Consider the following 14,749-nt stretch of genomic DNA (forward strand, 5'->3'; position numbering starts at 1 on the left):
AAAAATATCTTGTTTATCCCCAAGACTTTTGGGCAAATATTCTGACAAAATTCAGACAAAAGTTGAACTTTTTGGAAGGTGTGTGTCCCGTTACATCTGGCGTAAAACCAACACAGCATTTCATAAAAAGAACATCATACCAACAGTCAAACATGGTGGTGGTAGTGTGATGGTCCGGGGCTGCTTTGCAGCTTCAGGACCTGGATGACTTGCCATAATTGATGGAACCATGAATTCTGCTCTCTATCAGAAAATCCTGAAGGAGAATGTCTGGCCGTCAGTTTGTGACCTCAAGCTCAAGCACACTTGGTTTATGCAGCAGGACAATGATCCAAAACACACCAGCAAGTCCACCTTTGAATGGCTCAAGAAAAACAAAATTAAGGTTTTGGAGTGGCCAAGTCAAAGTCCAGACTTAAATCCGATTGAGATTCTGTGGCATGACCTTAAGCAGTCCATTCATGCTCAAAAACCCTCCATGTGGCTGAATGAAAACAATTCTGCAAAGAAGAGTGGGCCAAAATACCTCCACAGCGATGAGAAAGACGCAATGCCAGTTATCGCATTTTCACACCACTGTATATGTGTGTGTATATATGTATGTGTATATATATATATATATATATATATATATATGCGTGTATATATGTGTGTGTATATATATATGTATATGTGTGCATATATATGTATATATGTGTGTGTGTGTGTTTGTGTGCATATATATATATATATATATACACCTTGCTACGTGTACTGCGTTAGGCTAGCCGAGACTTGTCATTTGCACATATATTGTTGCTCTTTTGTTAGTTTTGACTACTTTTATTGTCCTCATTTGGATAAACGCGTCTGCTAAATGACTAAATGTAAATGTAAATGAAATGGACTTTGAACTTTGTAGATCTTTTTTGTAGACTAACTAAAGTTAAAAAAGTGAAAAAGCATAATAGGACCCCTTTAAAAATCACACAGAAAGCTTGACACATTACCCTTAGAAGTCTTTTTTTTATGGAGATAATGAATGGGATTTTTACTTCTCTCTACCGCTCCCACTGTCATGTTCACAGTTTATAAACATAGTTAATTGAAAATTGTTCACTTAACTTGCTTGACCCATTGAAGCCAACATAACTTAGTGTAACCGTTTTAAGGTGGAGTTGTAGAAAGGAATGTACGTGTGTTTAAGCATGATAAAGCTCATACTTTGTTGGCCCAGGCATCCTCGTCCCATGAAGTGAGTTGCAGCACTCTGATTATCTCGTTGATCTCGGCGCTCATCTTCTCGAACGTGTAGTTTCTGTTCTTCAAGGCCTCCTCCACTCCGTGACTCTTGGTGCACTTGGTTGTCACAAAGATTTTAATGGCTGATAGGTATCAAAAAACAATTTTGTTAGTCCTCCATTTCACAGGCCATCTACTACTGCTGTGCAAATCAAGAACAGAGTGCAGTTTATATTTGATGTGTCCAAAAATCAGGCAACTAATTTTCACCATATGAGTAGACATATTTGCAAACACCAACATCACAAAGCCTTTCTGCGTGTGCAGATGAGCTGCCATCAACCTGGCTATTTATTGCTGAGCCAACAGCAGAAAGCCAACTGGATGAAGGGAAAAATCTATCCCTCCCCGCAAGGCGCTTAAATGGCTCCAATTATCAGTGTTGCCATATCAACGGGCTGGCACACAGAGACCGCAAGCTGCACAAACGAACACACAGCACTTCGCTGGCCTCTTACCTGATATAAGCACGGGCAGCAGTTCCTTCACTGTGTTCATAGAGGTGACCAGCATCACACGGTGCTCCTGGTGTGTCAGCTCCTGTTGCCGCTCATCAATCATCTTTGCCATTTTTGTCATGCCTAACAAATTCATACATCAATAGAGTGACGATGTAGAGGTCAAAAATGGATGTTCCTTTTGAGATTTGCTAAAGATTACATTTAACAGTGTAATTATATTAGATTTTTAAAGATTAATTTAAAGTTATCCATTATAATTAATGTATCCAACATTAAAATCTAAAAATATACACTACCATTTAAAAGTTTGGGGTTGGTAAGATTTTTATATGCCTTTGAAAAAAGTTTATGCTCACCAAGGCTGCATTTATTTGATAAAAATACAATCATATTGAGAAATATTATTTAAACTTAAAATAACTGTTTTACATTTTAATATATTGTAAAATGTAATTTATTCCTGTGATGACAAAGCTGAATTTTCAGCTGGCCTGGGTTCTGTAAAATAGAAAGAACTACTATATTAATGCACTCTGGTGGTATGTGTATATATTTTTGCATTGTTGGTTTTTGTATTAAGGTGTGTTTATTGTTTGTTTGTTTAAATTGGTGTAAGTGTATTGATGTGAGATGCAAGACAAATTTTGGAAGAAATTCCAACAATAAAAAATAATTGAACTGAAGATATAACAAATAATCAGTTTTTCATGGTCATACATCATTCAAAGAGTGTAACCTTTAAATAACAAAAAAGTAACAAAAGCACCTGAAAATAATAATTCAACCATAATAATGAATTCCATTCATGCAAACAGTCACTTGCATGAGCCATATGTCAACAGCGTCAACTTTAAATTCAGAAATCAGAAATAAATTAAACCTCTTCAAAAGGAAGTAACAGGATATATAAAGTACCTGGTCCCAGATTTTTAGTGTAAGTGATCAAATCCTCCATGGTTTCCACGACCTCAGCAACGGTCAGGTACTCCAGAATGCCTTTACACACTCGGATAATTTTACGCACCTTAGAAAGACACAAAATACAAATGATACAAAAGAAAAAGACACATTTAGACACATTGACATTTATGCATTTTGGCATAAATGCTTTTATCCAAAGCAACTTACAGTGCGCTCAATCTACACATTTTATCAGTGCAAATATTTCCTGGGACTCAAACCCATGACCTTTACGTTGCCAGCGCCATGCTCTACCATTCAAGCAGGGATCCTTTCAGGGATCCCATAGGACTAATGTTTTATTCTGCAGGTCTCTACCACAAACAGGCAGACCCACAAGATATAGTACCATAACATCATGCTTACTCAGTGCCCTGTGAACAACACAGCTCCTTGAGAAATATGATAGCAGCACTATTAATAGAGCTCAGAGTTAGCTTTCACCACAAACCAATGATCTAATATCTCGCCAGTATGTACATACACACCACAATCTGTGCTCTCTTGGAAATGTTTATTTTATACATATTAGAATAGGGTTTTTCGGTTATTATATAATAGTAGCCTACAGCAGTCGTTGGCACTAAATCTGCATATGTTCTCACTCGTTTTAGGGAGCATTTTTGGTTTTGAATAAATATTATAAGCCCATTTACACTGTGCTGCTGGGTTCGTATCTTGTCTTGTGATGAGAAATCTTGTGACCCAAAGAAGCAGAAACTTCAAAAGTAACCAGCGCTGATAGAAGACACGCTATGTGCAAGGCGGCTCACTCAGATCATGTGCTCCATGTGAGCTCCATTATGCTGCACCCACACGGCAGCACACAGGGGAGGCTGGATATGTGGAGCACGGCACATTAAGACCGTAAGTTACAATGCATGATAAGGGACTGTGTGTTTAATGTTGATAGGTCAGAAGAAAAACCTTTTTCGTAAAGATGATCCAAAGAATTTAAATTCAGGATTTGCCCTGAGCTGATTATTATTCGTCAGAAAGACAAATTTTTACAAATCCAATTTGCTTTATTTAAAGTGCAGATTTAGAAAAACTATATGCGCATTTCACACAGGATCTTTCACGTATCTAATGAGGTTAAACAAGAAAGAATGCATGCAATATTCACATCCAACTGTCAAATAATCAACGGTACATAAATCACTCTTCACAAGGAAATTGCTTCGTTAAGATAACAATCTTGCTTTCAGTCAAAACCCTCTTTGGAAATTCAATATGACATTTCCCAGATGAAAATGTGCGATATCTGATCTCATCAATGTACACCAAAATTTTTTTTTTTTAAATGTTAGGTTTGTCAGTTTCTGTTACAATTCACTGGGAAGAACGAGGAGACGCGGAGAATTCACAATACAAGAGTCTTTAATCAACAAATAGGGAGACACAGAGCACAGGGATGATGTTCACAAGGAGTAGATAACGAGTAGACCTGACAAACACAAACTGAACAGACTAGGAATTAAGTACACAGAGAAATGAGGATAATTGACTAAACACAGCTGGAAACAAATGATGAACTAATCAGGGAACCTAATGGAAACAGGAAGGACCAAATAAGGAAACACATGACCAGAAACAGGGGCAAATACGACACAGAACAGTCCAGAGGGAGGGAGGAGCCAGGGAGGAGACAGGAGGGGCTTGGAGCAGGAGGAGCCCAGCTGGACCCAGGCCACAGCCATAATGTCGACCCACGGTGGAGCCGACGGAGGGAGGAGCCATGGAGGAGGAATGGCTGCCGACTCCAGGGGGCCGACCAATGGCGGCGGAGAAGGTGGCGGAGGAGCCCGAGGCAGAGAAGGAGAGCCAACGAGCCAGGGGGATGCCGAGGATCTGGGGGGCCAGGATGGAGTTGAGGGCTCTGGCGACCGAGTTGGAGGTGGAGATACGGAGATCAGCGGTGGAGCCGGAGCAACTGAGGACCAAGGTGGAGCTGGCGGGAGGAAGGAGCCCAAGGTACGAAGCGACGAGGTGCAGCCGGAGGAGCGGAGTCCTGAGGTGATGGCGGGTCGACGCCCGACCAAGGCGGAGCCGGAGGGACGAGGGAGCCCGGTGGAGCTGGTGGATCGACGGGTGACAGTATAGGTGTGAGAGCTAGGAGCCGAGGTGGAGCTGCTGGGTCTACGGGCCGAGGCGGAGTCCAGGCCTTGGAGGCAGAGGTGAGGGATTCTCCAGCCATGGCGACACTGGAGGATGGCAGACCCGCAGAGCTCGCACCGTAATGATGGTGGGCTGAGGGCGAGCAGAGGGACTGCCAGACGACAGCGGTGGAGGAGGCAGGAGCGGGTGGGAGGGCCTGGCACTGGAGGGCGCTTTCTAGGAGCAGGCACTGGAGGGGGCTCTGGACTGGATTCGGGGACTGGAGCCCTCTCCTCTTCGGTTTAGCACTTTCGCCGCGCCATACTCAGCTCACCCTCAGCCGCGGTGCAGGGGGCGGAGCTCCTCTCTGCACTCACACCGTCCGCGGCCTTCTCCCTCATGGCGGGCATTGTCGCCAGCTCTCGCACCTGGACTGATGAGTTGAGCTCTACGTCAGAGGCGATCCTCTGCTCAGTCACTCGGCTTTGCGCTGGCTCGCTGATCGCAGCGGGAATTGGCTCTCAAACATCGGTTGGCTCACCAGATTCCACTCCACGAAGGCAGCGAATTCCGCTCGAAGACCATCTTTGGACGACGGCGCTCTGCACGCGGTGTTCAGGCTAGCGTCACAGAACACACAGAGCGTGTCGACCGGGTAGTTGGTAAGTTTGGCGAGGGCCAGAAACAGTCTGGTATGGTCCTCGAGCAAGCGCTCCCCCTGCTCCAGGAGGAGGAGGAATTCGGGGCGAAGGAAGAGATCCATAGAAACAACGGGAACAAAAGAAAACACTGAGGAAAAAACAGAAACAAAAACGGAGGGAACACATGGAGGTAACTGTACTTGGTCAGGTCTTCTGTCACAATTCACTGGGAGGAACGAGGAGACGTGGAGAATTCACAATACAAGAATCTTTAATCATCAAATAGGGAGACACAGAGCACAGGGATGACGTTCACAAAGAGTAGATAAAAAACTGACAAACACAAACTGAACAGACTAGGACTTAAGGCTACGTCCACACGAAGCCAGAGCTTTCCCAATCCATTCTTTTTTTTTTTCTTCGTCTCAAGAAATATCAAGAAATAAACCACAAAACCGACACAAAACGATGTAGTATGTGCCAGACTAAAAATGGAGAAGACGACTTGGACTATGCGCATAAACCTTGCACACGGTATACAAACGAACATGGAACAATACATTTATTAATCTGTGTTAATGTTAGTTAATAAAAAGACAATCGTTCAGTGTTTGTTCTTGTTTTTGTTGCTGTTACGTGACGTAGCGGTGTCTGACTAGGGGCGAGATGTGGGCTGATGACATCATCGTTTCAGAAAATATACGGTTTCGCTGTCCACACGAAAACACAAGGGCAGCGTTTTCAGAGTTATCCACTCTGGGACCCGGTTTAAAAAAATATCGGTTTCACTCTCTCAAAACGCCGGATCCGTGTGGACGAAATGCCTATACAATACAAAATTTATGCGTATACAGCTAAATGCGTCTCCGTGTGGACGGGGCCTAAGTACACAGGGAAATTAGGATAATTAACTAAACACAGCTGGCAACAAATGATGAACTAATCAAGAAACCTAATGGAAACAGGAAGGACCAAATAAGGAAACACAGGACCAGAAACAGGGGCAAAACACGACACAGAACAGTCCAGAATCCTGACAAGTTTAAAAAATCAGGCCTTCGGAGGAGAACATATTATGTGTTACTGTTGACTGCCAGTTTCACATTAATAGCCAAACATCTGAAAAATTGCCAAATGTGAAATAAACAAATTACTGTGCACTTTACAGTCGCACATTTTAAAGTGAATATAAAAACACCATGAAACAGTCAAGTGTAAAGAGAGTATTACCAAAGAGAATAATACATAAAACACTTATTTAAAATATGTCATTCTACCACTGTGCACTATTTGTTCACAAAGCCAAGAAAATATGTTTCATTGTTTAATCCCAGTAAATAACTTCTGCAGGTGTACAATATTGTTCAAAAGTTTGGGGTCAGCAAGATTTTTTAATGATTTCAAAGAAATCTCTTATGATCACCAATGCCGCATTTATTTGCTCAAAAATACATTAAAAACAGCTATATAGTGAAATATTTTTACAATTTAAAAAAAATATTTTTTATTTTAATATATTGTAAAATGTAATTTTTCCTGCAATGGCAAAGCTGAAATTTTATTAGCAATTAGTCCAGTCTTGACTGTCTCATGATCTGTCAGAAATCATTCTAATATGATGATTTGCTACTCAAAAACATTTTTTATTATTCTTATTAACAGTTGTGGTGGTTAATATTTTGGTTGAAACCATAATATATATTTTTGGGGGAAACTTCATAGGAATATCATTTATTAGAAATCTTTAATAAGATAATAAACATTTTTACTGTCACTTTTGGTAAATTCAGTGCATCTTGCTGAATACTGAGCTTCTTTTGAATGGCAGTGTATGTGTATTAAGCTTAGGCTAATCATTTATCTCAATTACTTTTTATGAAAATTAATCATCAGCCTTGAATCATCATCAAGATAGCCTTCATTTCCATTCGTACCTCTGCCTCGTCAAAGGTCAGAAGCAGGTCTGAAGTGCCTGAGAGGATGCCCCGCGAGCCATCGATGAGATAATCACGGGCCGGGACAGAGTACGGGTCTGTCCTCAGCATCCGAGCTGCTTCCACCAGCTTTGCACTGGCATTCTCCACCCTGAGAAATAAAAACAAAAAAATCACAACTGATATGAATATCCTAAAAAAATATATAAGTCATACTGTATAAATCTATAATAATACTAAATAAATGTAATATTCAGGGAAAAAAGAAAAACTACGCATTTGACTCAAATAGGAGGTGACATTACTAATTGATTTAATTGCAATTAAATCAATGGCCCACTAAATCACAAATCAAGATCATTTAAACACTTAATTCCCAGAAATGAGAGCAGTAAACAACTCCAAAGCTTTCCAGCAAGCAGTGTAAAATCTTCTCTCAGATTCAATAACACTATATTAATAGAAATTAAAGCACATCCCAGTCGCCCCACGGCCCACGGGAGAGCGGGATGATGACGTGTTCTGGAGGAGGCCTCTCTTTATCGTTATTCTGCGGTGGAGACCCAGACTTACACAGGCACCTCCCTGAGGCACCACCCGGGTGTCAGTGCTTACTACACAGCCTATATATAGAGAGGTTCACATTTCCTGTCACCAACCACATGTGTGCTGATTGATGAGCCCTGTGCCAGCTTGTGTTTATGGTGCCAAATGTGTCAGCTAAGACTTTTGCTGTCTTTAGTTGAGCCCATCTGCCCAGCCATTTCAAATAGATATCATTCGCCAAGCCTGATCAAGTCTAATCGCTTTGTAAGGTAATAGCAAGCACACCTTTCCTTGATACGCAGCACTACTTCAGTTATTATCATGTCTGCACCATAAATGGTACAGAAACAAGTTAAAACCTTATTATAATTAATTAACTATGAGCAATAAAAATAGTGAATCATGTCTTAGCAAACACCACTTAATAACTGTAAACATTTCTTCTAAATTTAGCCTCCATCTTTTTCTCCAACTAAACTTGAACTTGCTTAGTATGAATGACCATATCACAGTTTGTAATTCTGGTTTGTCATGTTTTTCACATTTGTACAATCTTCTGAAAAATGATTCCCCTCAGGAGCTCGATTAGTGAGTCAGGAGAAGCTGTGCAGGGTCAATATGGACCTTCTTACACCACTACATGTGCATGAGGTCTTACAAATCTATATACATACATCTATATAAAGTATATTATATACAAAAAAATGTAATTTAATAATTGCTTATACTTTACGTAAAGCCTGTATAATTAATTATAAAGTGTTATTAAAGTGTATAATGCATTATAATTATTCAGAATGTGTGTTGTAATACATTATATCTTGCTATAATTCATTTAAAATGCCCGCTTTGTAAGGTAATAGCAAGCACACCTTTCCTTGATACGCAGCACTACTTGAGTTATTATCATGTCTGCACCATAAATGGTACAGACACAAGTTAAAACCTTATTATAATTAATTAACTATGAGCAATAAAAATAGTGAATCATGTCTTAGCAAACACCACTTAATAACTGTAAACATTTCTTCTAAATTTAGCCTCCATCTTTTTCTCCCACTAAACTTGAACTTGCTTAGTATGAATGACCATATCACAGTTTGTAATTCTGGTTTGTCATGTTTTTCACATTTGTACAATCTTCTGAAAAATGATTCCCCTCAGGAGCTCGATTAGTGAGTCAGGAGAAGCTGTGCAGGGTCCATATGGACCTTCTTACACCACTACATGTGCATGAGGTCTTACAAATCTATATACATACATCTATATAAAGTATATTATATACAAAAAAATGTAATTTAATAATTGCTTATACTTTACGTAAAGCCTGTATAATTAATTATAAAGTGTTATTAAAGTGTATAATGCATTATAATTATTCAGAATGTGTGTTGTAATACATTATATCTTGCTATAATTCATTTAAAATGCATAGTGTAACAATGAATTGATAAGTGTTATAATGTATTAACAATGGTTACAATTATTCATGAGACTGTACAATGCATTATAAGGTGCATTACAAGGCATAATTAATGCATTAAAATGAATCATATAATACATTATTCATAAAGGCTTTAAGTAAAGTGTAACCTAATAATTTACCATTTTTTATGAGAAATCTCTCTCTCGTTCACTCTCTTTATATACAGTATGTATTACATTTTTGTATTTCATAAAACATAATGAATGATTTTAATTATATACTATTAAAAATAATTGAATATAAAAAATAATGTTTCATTTTTATTTTATGCAATTTAAATATACATTAGAATATATCATTACATATAATATAAAATCATGATATATAAAATAGTGTTTTGATCCAGTTTTCTCCTCTTCTCTCCATCATTTCTTGCCATCTCTCCACTTCCAAAAAAATATTATTATACATTTATATTCTATTTTTTTCTATAATTTATAATGTTTTAGATTTTTATGTTTTATGCAATTGTATAGATATTACACATAAATACATTTAATACATAATATATAAAATAATGTCTTGACCCAGTTACCTCCTCTTCGCTCATTGCTAGCGATCTCCCCACTTTCCTTGTAAAAAAAAGCTGTTTTCTTTACTTTTTACCCTTTAAGATTTGAGGAACAAAGGAGCAAGCTCCTCTTTGTGTTCTTTGTGACTTTCTGACTTAGAGCATCTGAGAAAGTGAGGAAAAAGATGGTGAAAGACACACAAACAGACAGTTTGCATCAATATTAAACAGATTCAATACTAACTGCTCCATCTGCAGCCAAGACACCACTTCACACAGCCGGGGAGACACTAGGGATAGCAGTCATATAGTTTTTGCGTAGACTTATCAATAATGCATCGTAAGCTCAGTGGAAAACGCCCCCCCAAGCTTCAGCAGTGAGGGGATGACTCAGCCCCTCAGCAAGCAATCGCACCAAAGGAATATGTCCTGCAAGACCTTATTTAACCTCCATCACACTGTACATTATTTCAAGCTTTCTTCAAGGTCAGTACATCAAAGACCTCAAACTCTGACATCAGGCATTACAGGAATCTAAAATCGGGAAGAGCAAAAAGCTTTAGATGATTAGAACTGATGTATGTTCACATGACGGGTGCCTGGAGAGAGACACAAAGACAGGTCTTACTTAATGAAGGCTGGAGGCATGTCTCTCTTCATAATCTTGTCTTCTGTGGTCTGTACCGTCTCTTTCCCAACCTGAGAACACATGTAAAACAAGCTTGTTTACAAGATGCATAATGAGATCATTAAATACATTTCTATTTTCCTGAAACCAACCCCAACTCAAAAAGGTTATACACACTCATAGGGAAAATCTTTAGCCCTTAGGCAGACCAGATTGACACAGCTTGAGAATGGGGTCACTCTGAGTGTCTGGACACAATAAGGGCCTGTGTGTCTTGGATGAGCCCTGAGGCTGATCTACCACTCGCAGTCTGGGATGCTGCCAATATTTCCAACTGTCCAAACTGAAACAACCCATGCTGCTCATCTGCCATTGCCACACCCAGTTATTGATTATTTCCAGAATGAAAAGGAAGATGCAATCAACACATCTACAATCATGTAAAAAATAAAATGAATTAATAAAAAAATTTAAAAACAAAAAGAAAAACAAAATGAGAAACAAAACAAAAAACAAAGCTAAACTAAATGAAAAACAAAACAAACAAAAAAACTAAAAAAAAACTAAAACCCAAAACAAAACAAAAAAGAAAACAAAACAAAACAAAACAAAAACAAAGCTAAACTAAATTAAATGAAAAACAAAACTAAAAAATAAACTAAAAAGTCAAACCAAACAAAACTAAAAAAATGTAATCTAATGATCTAATTAGATTTAATGAATCTAACGATAATAATTCTAGAAAACCCTGTACTGGAATTGCATTGATTTTATAATTTTGCTATGATTTTTATTTAATGTTATCAATGTTATACCATGTTATTAAACTCTTTTCAGATTCAATTATGTATTTATTTAATCTATTTCCACAAATCAGTTCAAACTGTCAGTCTCATTGATTCAAAACCCGTCTCTGAGTCATTGATTTATTTGCATCACACAGAAATAGATATTTTTTTAGCTATAATCGCCTAACCATATCAACCATTAATCTAAATATTTTCAGTGTCTATGCAAAAAAGTGCCCCTAATTCTTTCTTACATAACAGCAAAACCATTGTTTGATTTTTAAACCATAATCCTGAGGTGACAAGATATCAGACCACACACACATGCTCCCATCCACGTGGTCTATTTGCCATTTCACTGGACATCAGGAATGACATTAGTGTCCTTCTTTAGAGTCCACTAATGCAGAGATAGCAGCGTAACAGAGAGATGTTTGTTATCTCCACACGGCCACTTCCCGCCTGCTCTTTTTTCCAATGATGTAATTACACAGAGGCAGTCACATTCATTTTTCTATCCTCCATCTCTGAATCATATTTGAAGAAGATTTTTCAGCTTCCATTAAGCTTTTCGTGAGTTGACATTTGAAAAAAAATATAGAGAGAGCTTTTATTTGATTGGATGGGTGAAAATAGCAGGGAATAACAATGAGATGAGAAACAGGTCAAACAGACGCAAGTAGTAAATCGAGTGCATTGATTCACAGCAGATGACCTGCTAAGGACCATTGATCGCATTGGAATGCGCAAAGCATGCAGTTGTATATGGAGGATGGTGCTTTTGTAGTGCAGTGCACACTTTTACAGAGTCCTAATTGGGTGAAGGGGACTCATAAATAAGGCTAACTGGGTTAACTGCTGGGCTAAAGTGGGAACAGAGATTACATATGCACACACAGCAGCCAGTCACAAACATCAGTCCTGTGCAAGCTGTGATGAATGCTGTGTGTGCATATGTGATCTCTGTTCCCAGTGCAGTGCCTGTTTGGTAGATGTATTCAACAGAATGAAAATCTTCCATTGCAGTTCTGGTTAAACATGATGTACCCTTCCAAAAAACATCCAACAGGCAAAATGTCATGAGGTTAGGGGGTTGAACACTTGCATTTATTATTTTCACTGTATCTGAGGCTTATTAGGGTCTATTGGCACCTGATATACTGAAACTCTCTTTTCAGTGGGGCCTCCACCTCACGCTTCTCTTGAGATACTGGACCTGCAACCACATTCCACACAGTTATTCTTAGCTCAGTGTCCTGGTCTATAAGGCCATCTGAGGGGCAAGAAGTAATGGTGGTAAATAAGAGCCCACTAACAACTTAGTCAGGGGTTTACAAGCACCTAAATGCAACCAAAATGACAAGGGCACAAAATATGTATTTAGAACAATTAAGTATCCTATCGCTTCCTTATCTAAACTCAGATAAGGGAAATGGATTCTTAATTAAACAGTATGTTCACTGATTTTAAACCAGGTTTTTATTGATACACGTAGTACAAATAAATGTAAATGTATAAATGTGAAAAATTATATTAAATTTGATGGGGCGATATGATAAACAACATCATAATTAATAACATTTCCAGAAATCCCTGTGTGATACATCACATTTGATTTAAATGTATTTATTTATTTATTACCATTTATGTACATTAAGCCATTTTGTGTAACATTTAAATTATTATTACAAAAAATATTAAGTAAATGTTTATTGCGATTTTGAGTGATCTGAGTTATGATAATGATACATAGAAGAACAATAATAACTATAAAGTTTTAATAAAAAACAAGAAAGTCGATATATAACGATATATTATACCTATAACGATAATGACATAGAGGAGATATATCATAGGAACCATTTTCAGAGTGATTTTTTTCCATTTAGTGAATGCTAGGAAAGATGATAGCCAATCAAAATCCACTTTTTAAGCATGTACTGCAGTTATATTGACAGACCATAACTCCATAAAAGCCGTTGATATGGACGTTAATATAGTCATCACTATAGTTATCATTATAGTTTTCATTCTGGTTGTGTACAGGCCTTTATCCTGATGGTTTTGTCTTTGTGTGGGTGACAATGTACACTGTCACTGTCTCAAATTTTGCTGCAGCATTCTATTTCACCAACAATTATTTTTTTTTAATTATTTTCAATTTACTTTTCTTTTACAGCGTAGTGGCATGTGGTAGCAACAGGGCAGCACAAAATCCACCTGTTCAATAATGTGATTATAACAGGCGATGGCATGTTTATTTATGACACTGGCTTATAAAAACTGAGCTGATATTTGACATCTGACATGATTCTCATTCCTCTAAAGTTCACTTGTGTGTGAGGGTTGTACTGGACACATACCCATAGTGAGAATGTGACAGCACTAGGGGTGTGCGATATTGACAAAAAATAATATCTCTATATTTTCTGGGATTTTATCGATAACGATAATTAGACGATATTTTGCAGAGTGTGTTATTGTGCTGGTACCTTAAGGACTGCCGAAGACAGCTGACTCCTAATGTTTTTAATATTCTTCATATTCTGTGTGGTGGTCAGTATATACTGATAGAAATTAATCTTTTCCAATAAGTTTAAACTGATTTTTACATTTTATGGGCATTTTTACCTTTATAAAGCCATTTTTTATAAAAGTGTCCATTATCTTTTGAGTCAAATTCTTAATTTGAAATTAAAACCGCCAGCAGGTGGCAGAAAATCACTCTTAATAAGTGAGTCATTGCGATTGAACCGAATCATTTAAACGGTTGATTCATTCAAGAACGAAACACCTCATGTTGCTCAGAGACACAAAACAGCACTGTGGCTGTATTCGGAATGATTTTTGTTGGCGAAATAGAGCAAAAACAAAGCAATATGGTGTCTAAAACGTAAGTCTCTTAATTAACTTATTGTTTATTGAATTCAATGTCACATTTGTAATCATGGTAATTTTTGGAGAAAAACGGCACTCTTCGTGTGTAATTGAATAACTATATGAAGTGGTATAAATATATAAATTTTCTGCCATCATGTCTTGAATTTGTGATCATTCTAAATGCATTATAATAGACTGAATCACGCAGTGAAAGTACGCACTCTAAATGCGCACTCGCACTAGTCTAGACTTCACGTAATGTATGCGTGCACTCTGTAGGAGTGTTTTGAATGGTTTTTGCAAAATAATCGATAATGTCAAATAGCACATCGTTAAAACAACAATTACGATATTATTGCAGACGATATATATCGCACACCCCTAGACGGCACCTGCTAGAGGTCGACCGATATGGGTTTTTCACTGGCCGATGCCGATGCCGATATTTAGAAATCAGGGCAGCCAATGACCAATATATGATGCCGATTTTTCTGGCCGATATGTTTGGCCAATTTTCTTTTTTTTTGCCCCATTCA

General features: G+C 38.0%; 1 protein-coding gene across 1 annotated transcript in view; it reads right to left on the reverse strand.

Annotated features, from left to right (window-relative positions):
* Positions 1-10,918, reverse strand: part of LOC107601794 (vinculin-like) — a 34,077-nt gene extending 23,159 nt beyond the window's left edge. Inside the window, exons 1-6 of the mRNA XM_016294088.1 lie at positions 10,853-10,918; positions 10,546-10,616; positions 7,375-7,525; positions 2,658-2,766; positions 1,740-1,862; positions 1,204-1,364 (exon numbers count right to left, since the gene is read on the reverse strand). Of these exons, the coding sequence (XP_016149574.1) occupies positions 1,204-1,364; positions 1,740-1,862; positions 2,658-2,766; positions 7,375-7,525; positions 10,546-10,616; positions 10,853-10,918 (681 nt within the window). The remainder of the gene's footprint in view (positions 1-1,203; positions 1,365-1,739; positions 1,863-2,657; positions 2,767-7,374; positions 7,526-10,545; positions 10,617-10,852) is intronic.
* Positions 10,919-14,749: the final 3,831 nt, after the last annotated feature.

Source organism: Sinocyclocheilus grahami, unplaced genomic scaffold (genome assembly GCF_001515645.1).
Source record: "Sinocyclocheilus grahami isolate Dianchi unplaced genomic scaffold, SAMN03320097.WGS_v1.1 scaffold313.1, whole genome shotgun sequence".
NCBI classification, from domain to species: Eukaryota; Metazoa; Chordata; class Actinopteri; order Cypriniformes; family Cyprinidae; genus Sinocyclocheilus; species Sinocyclocheilus grahami.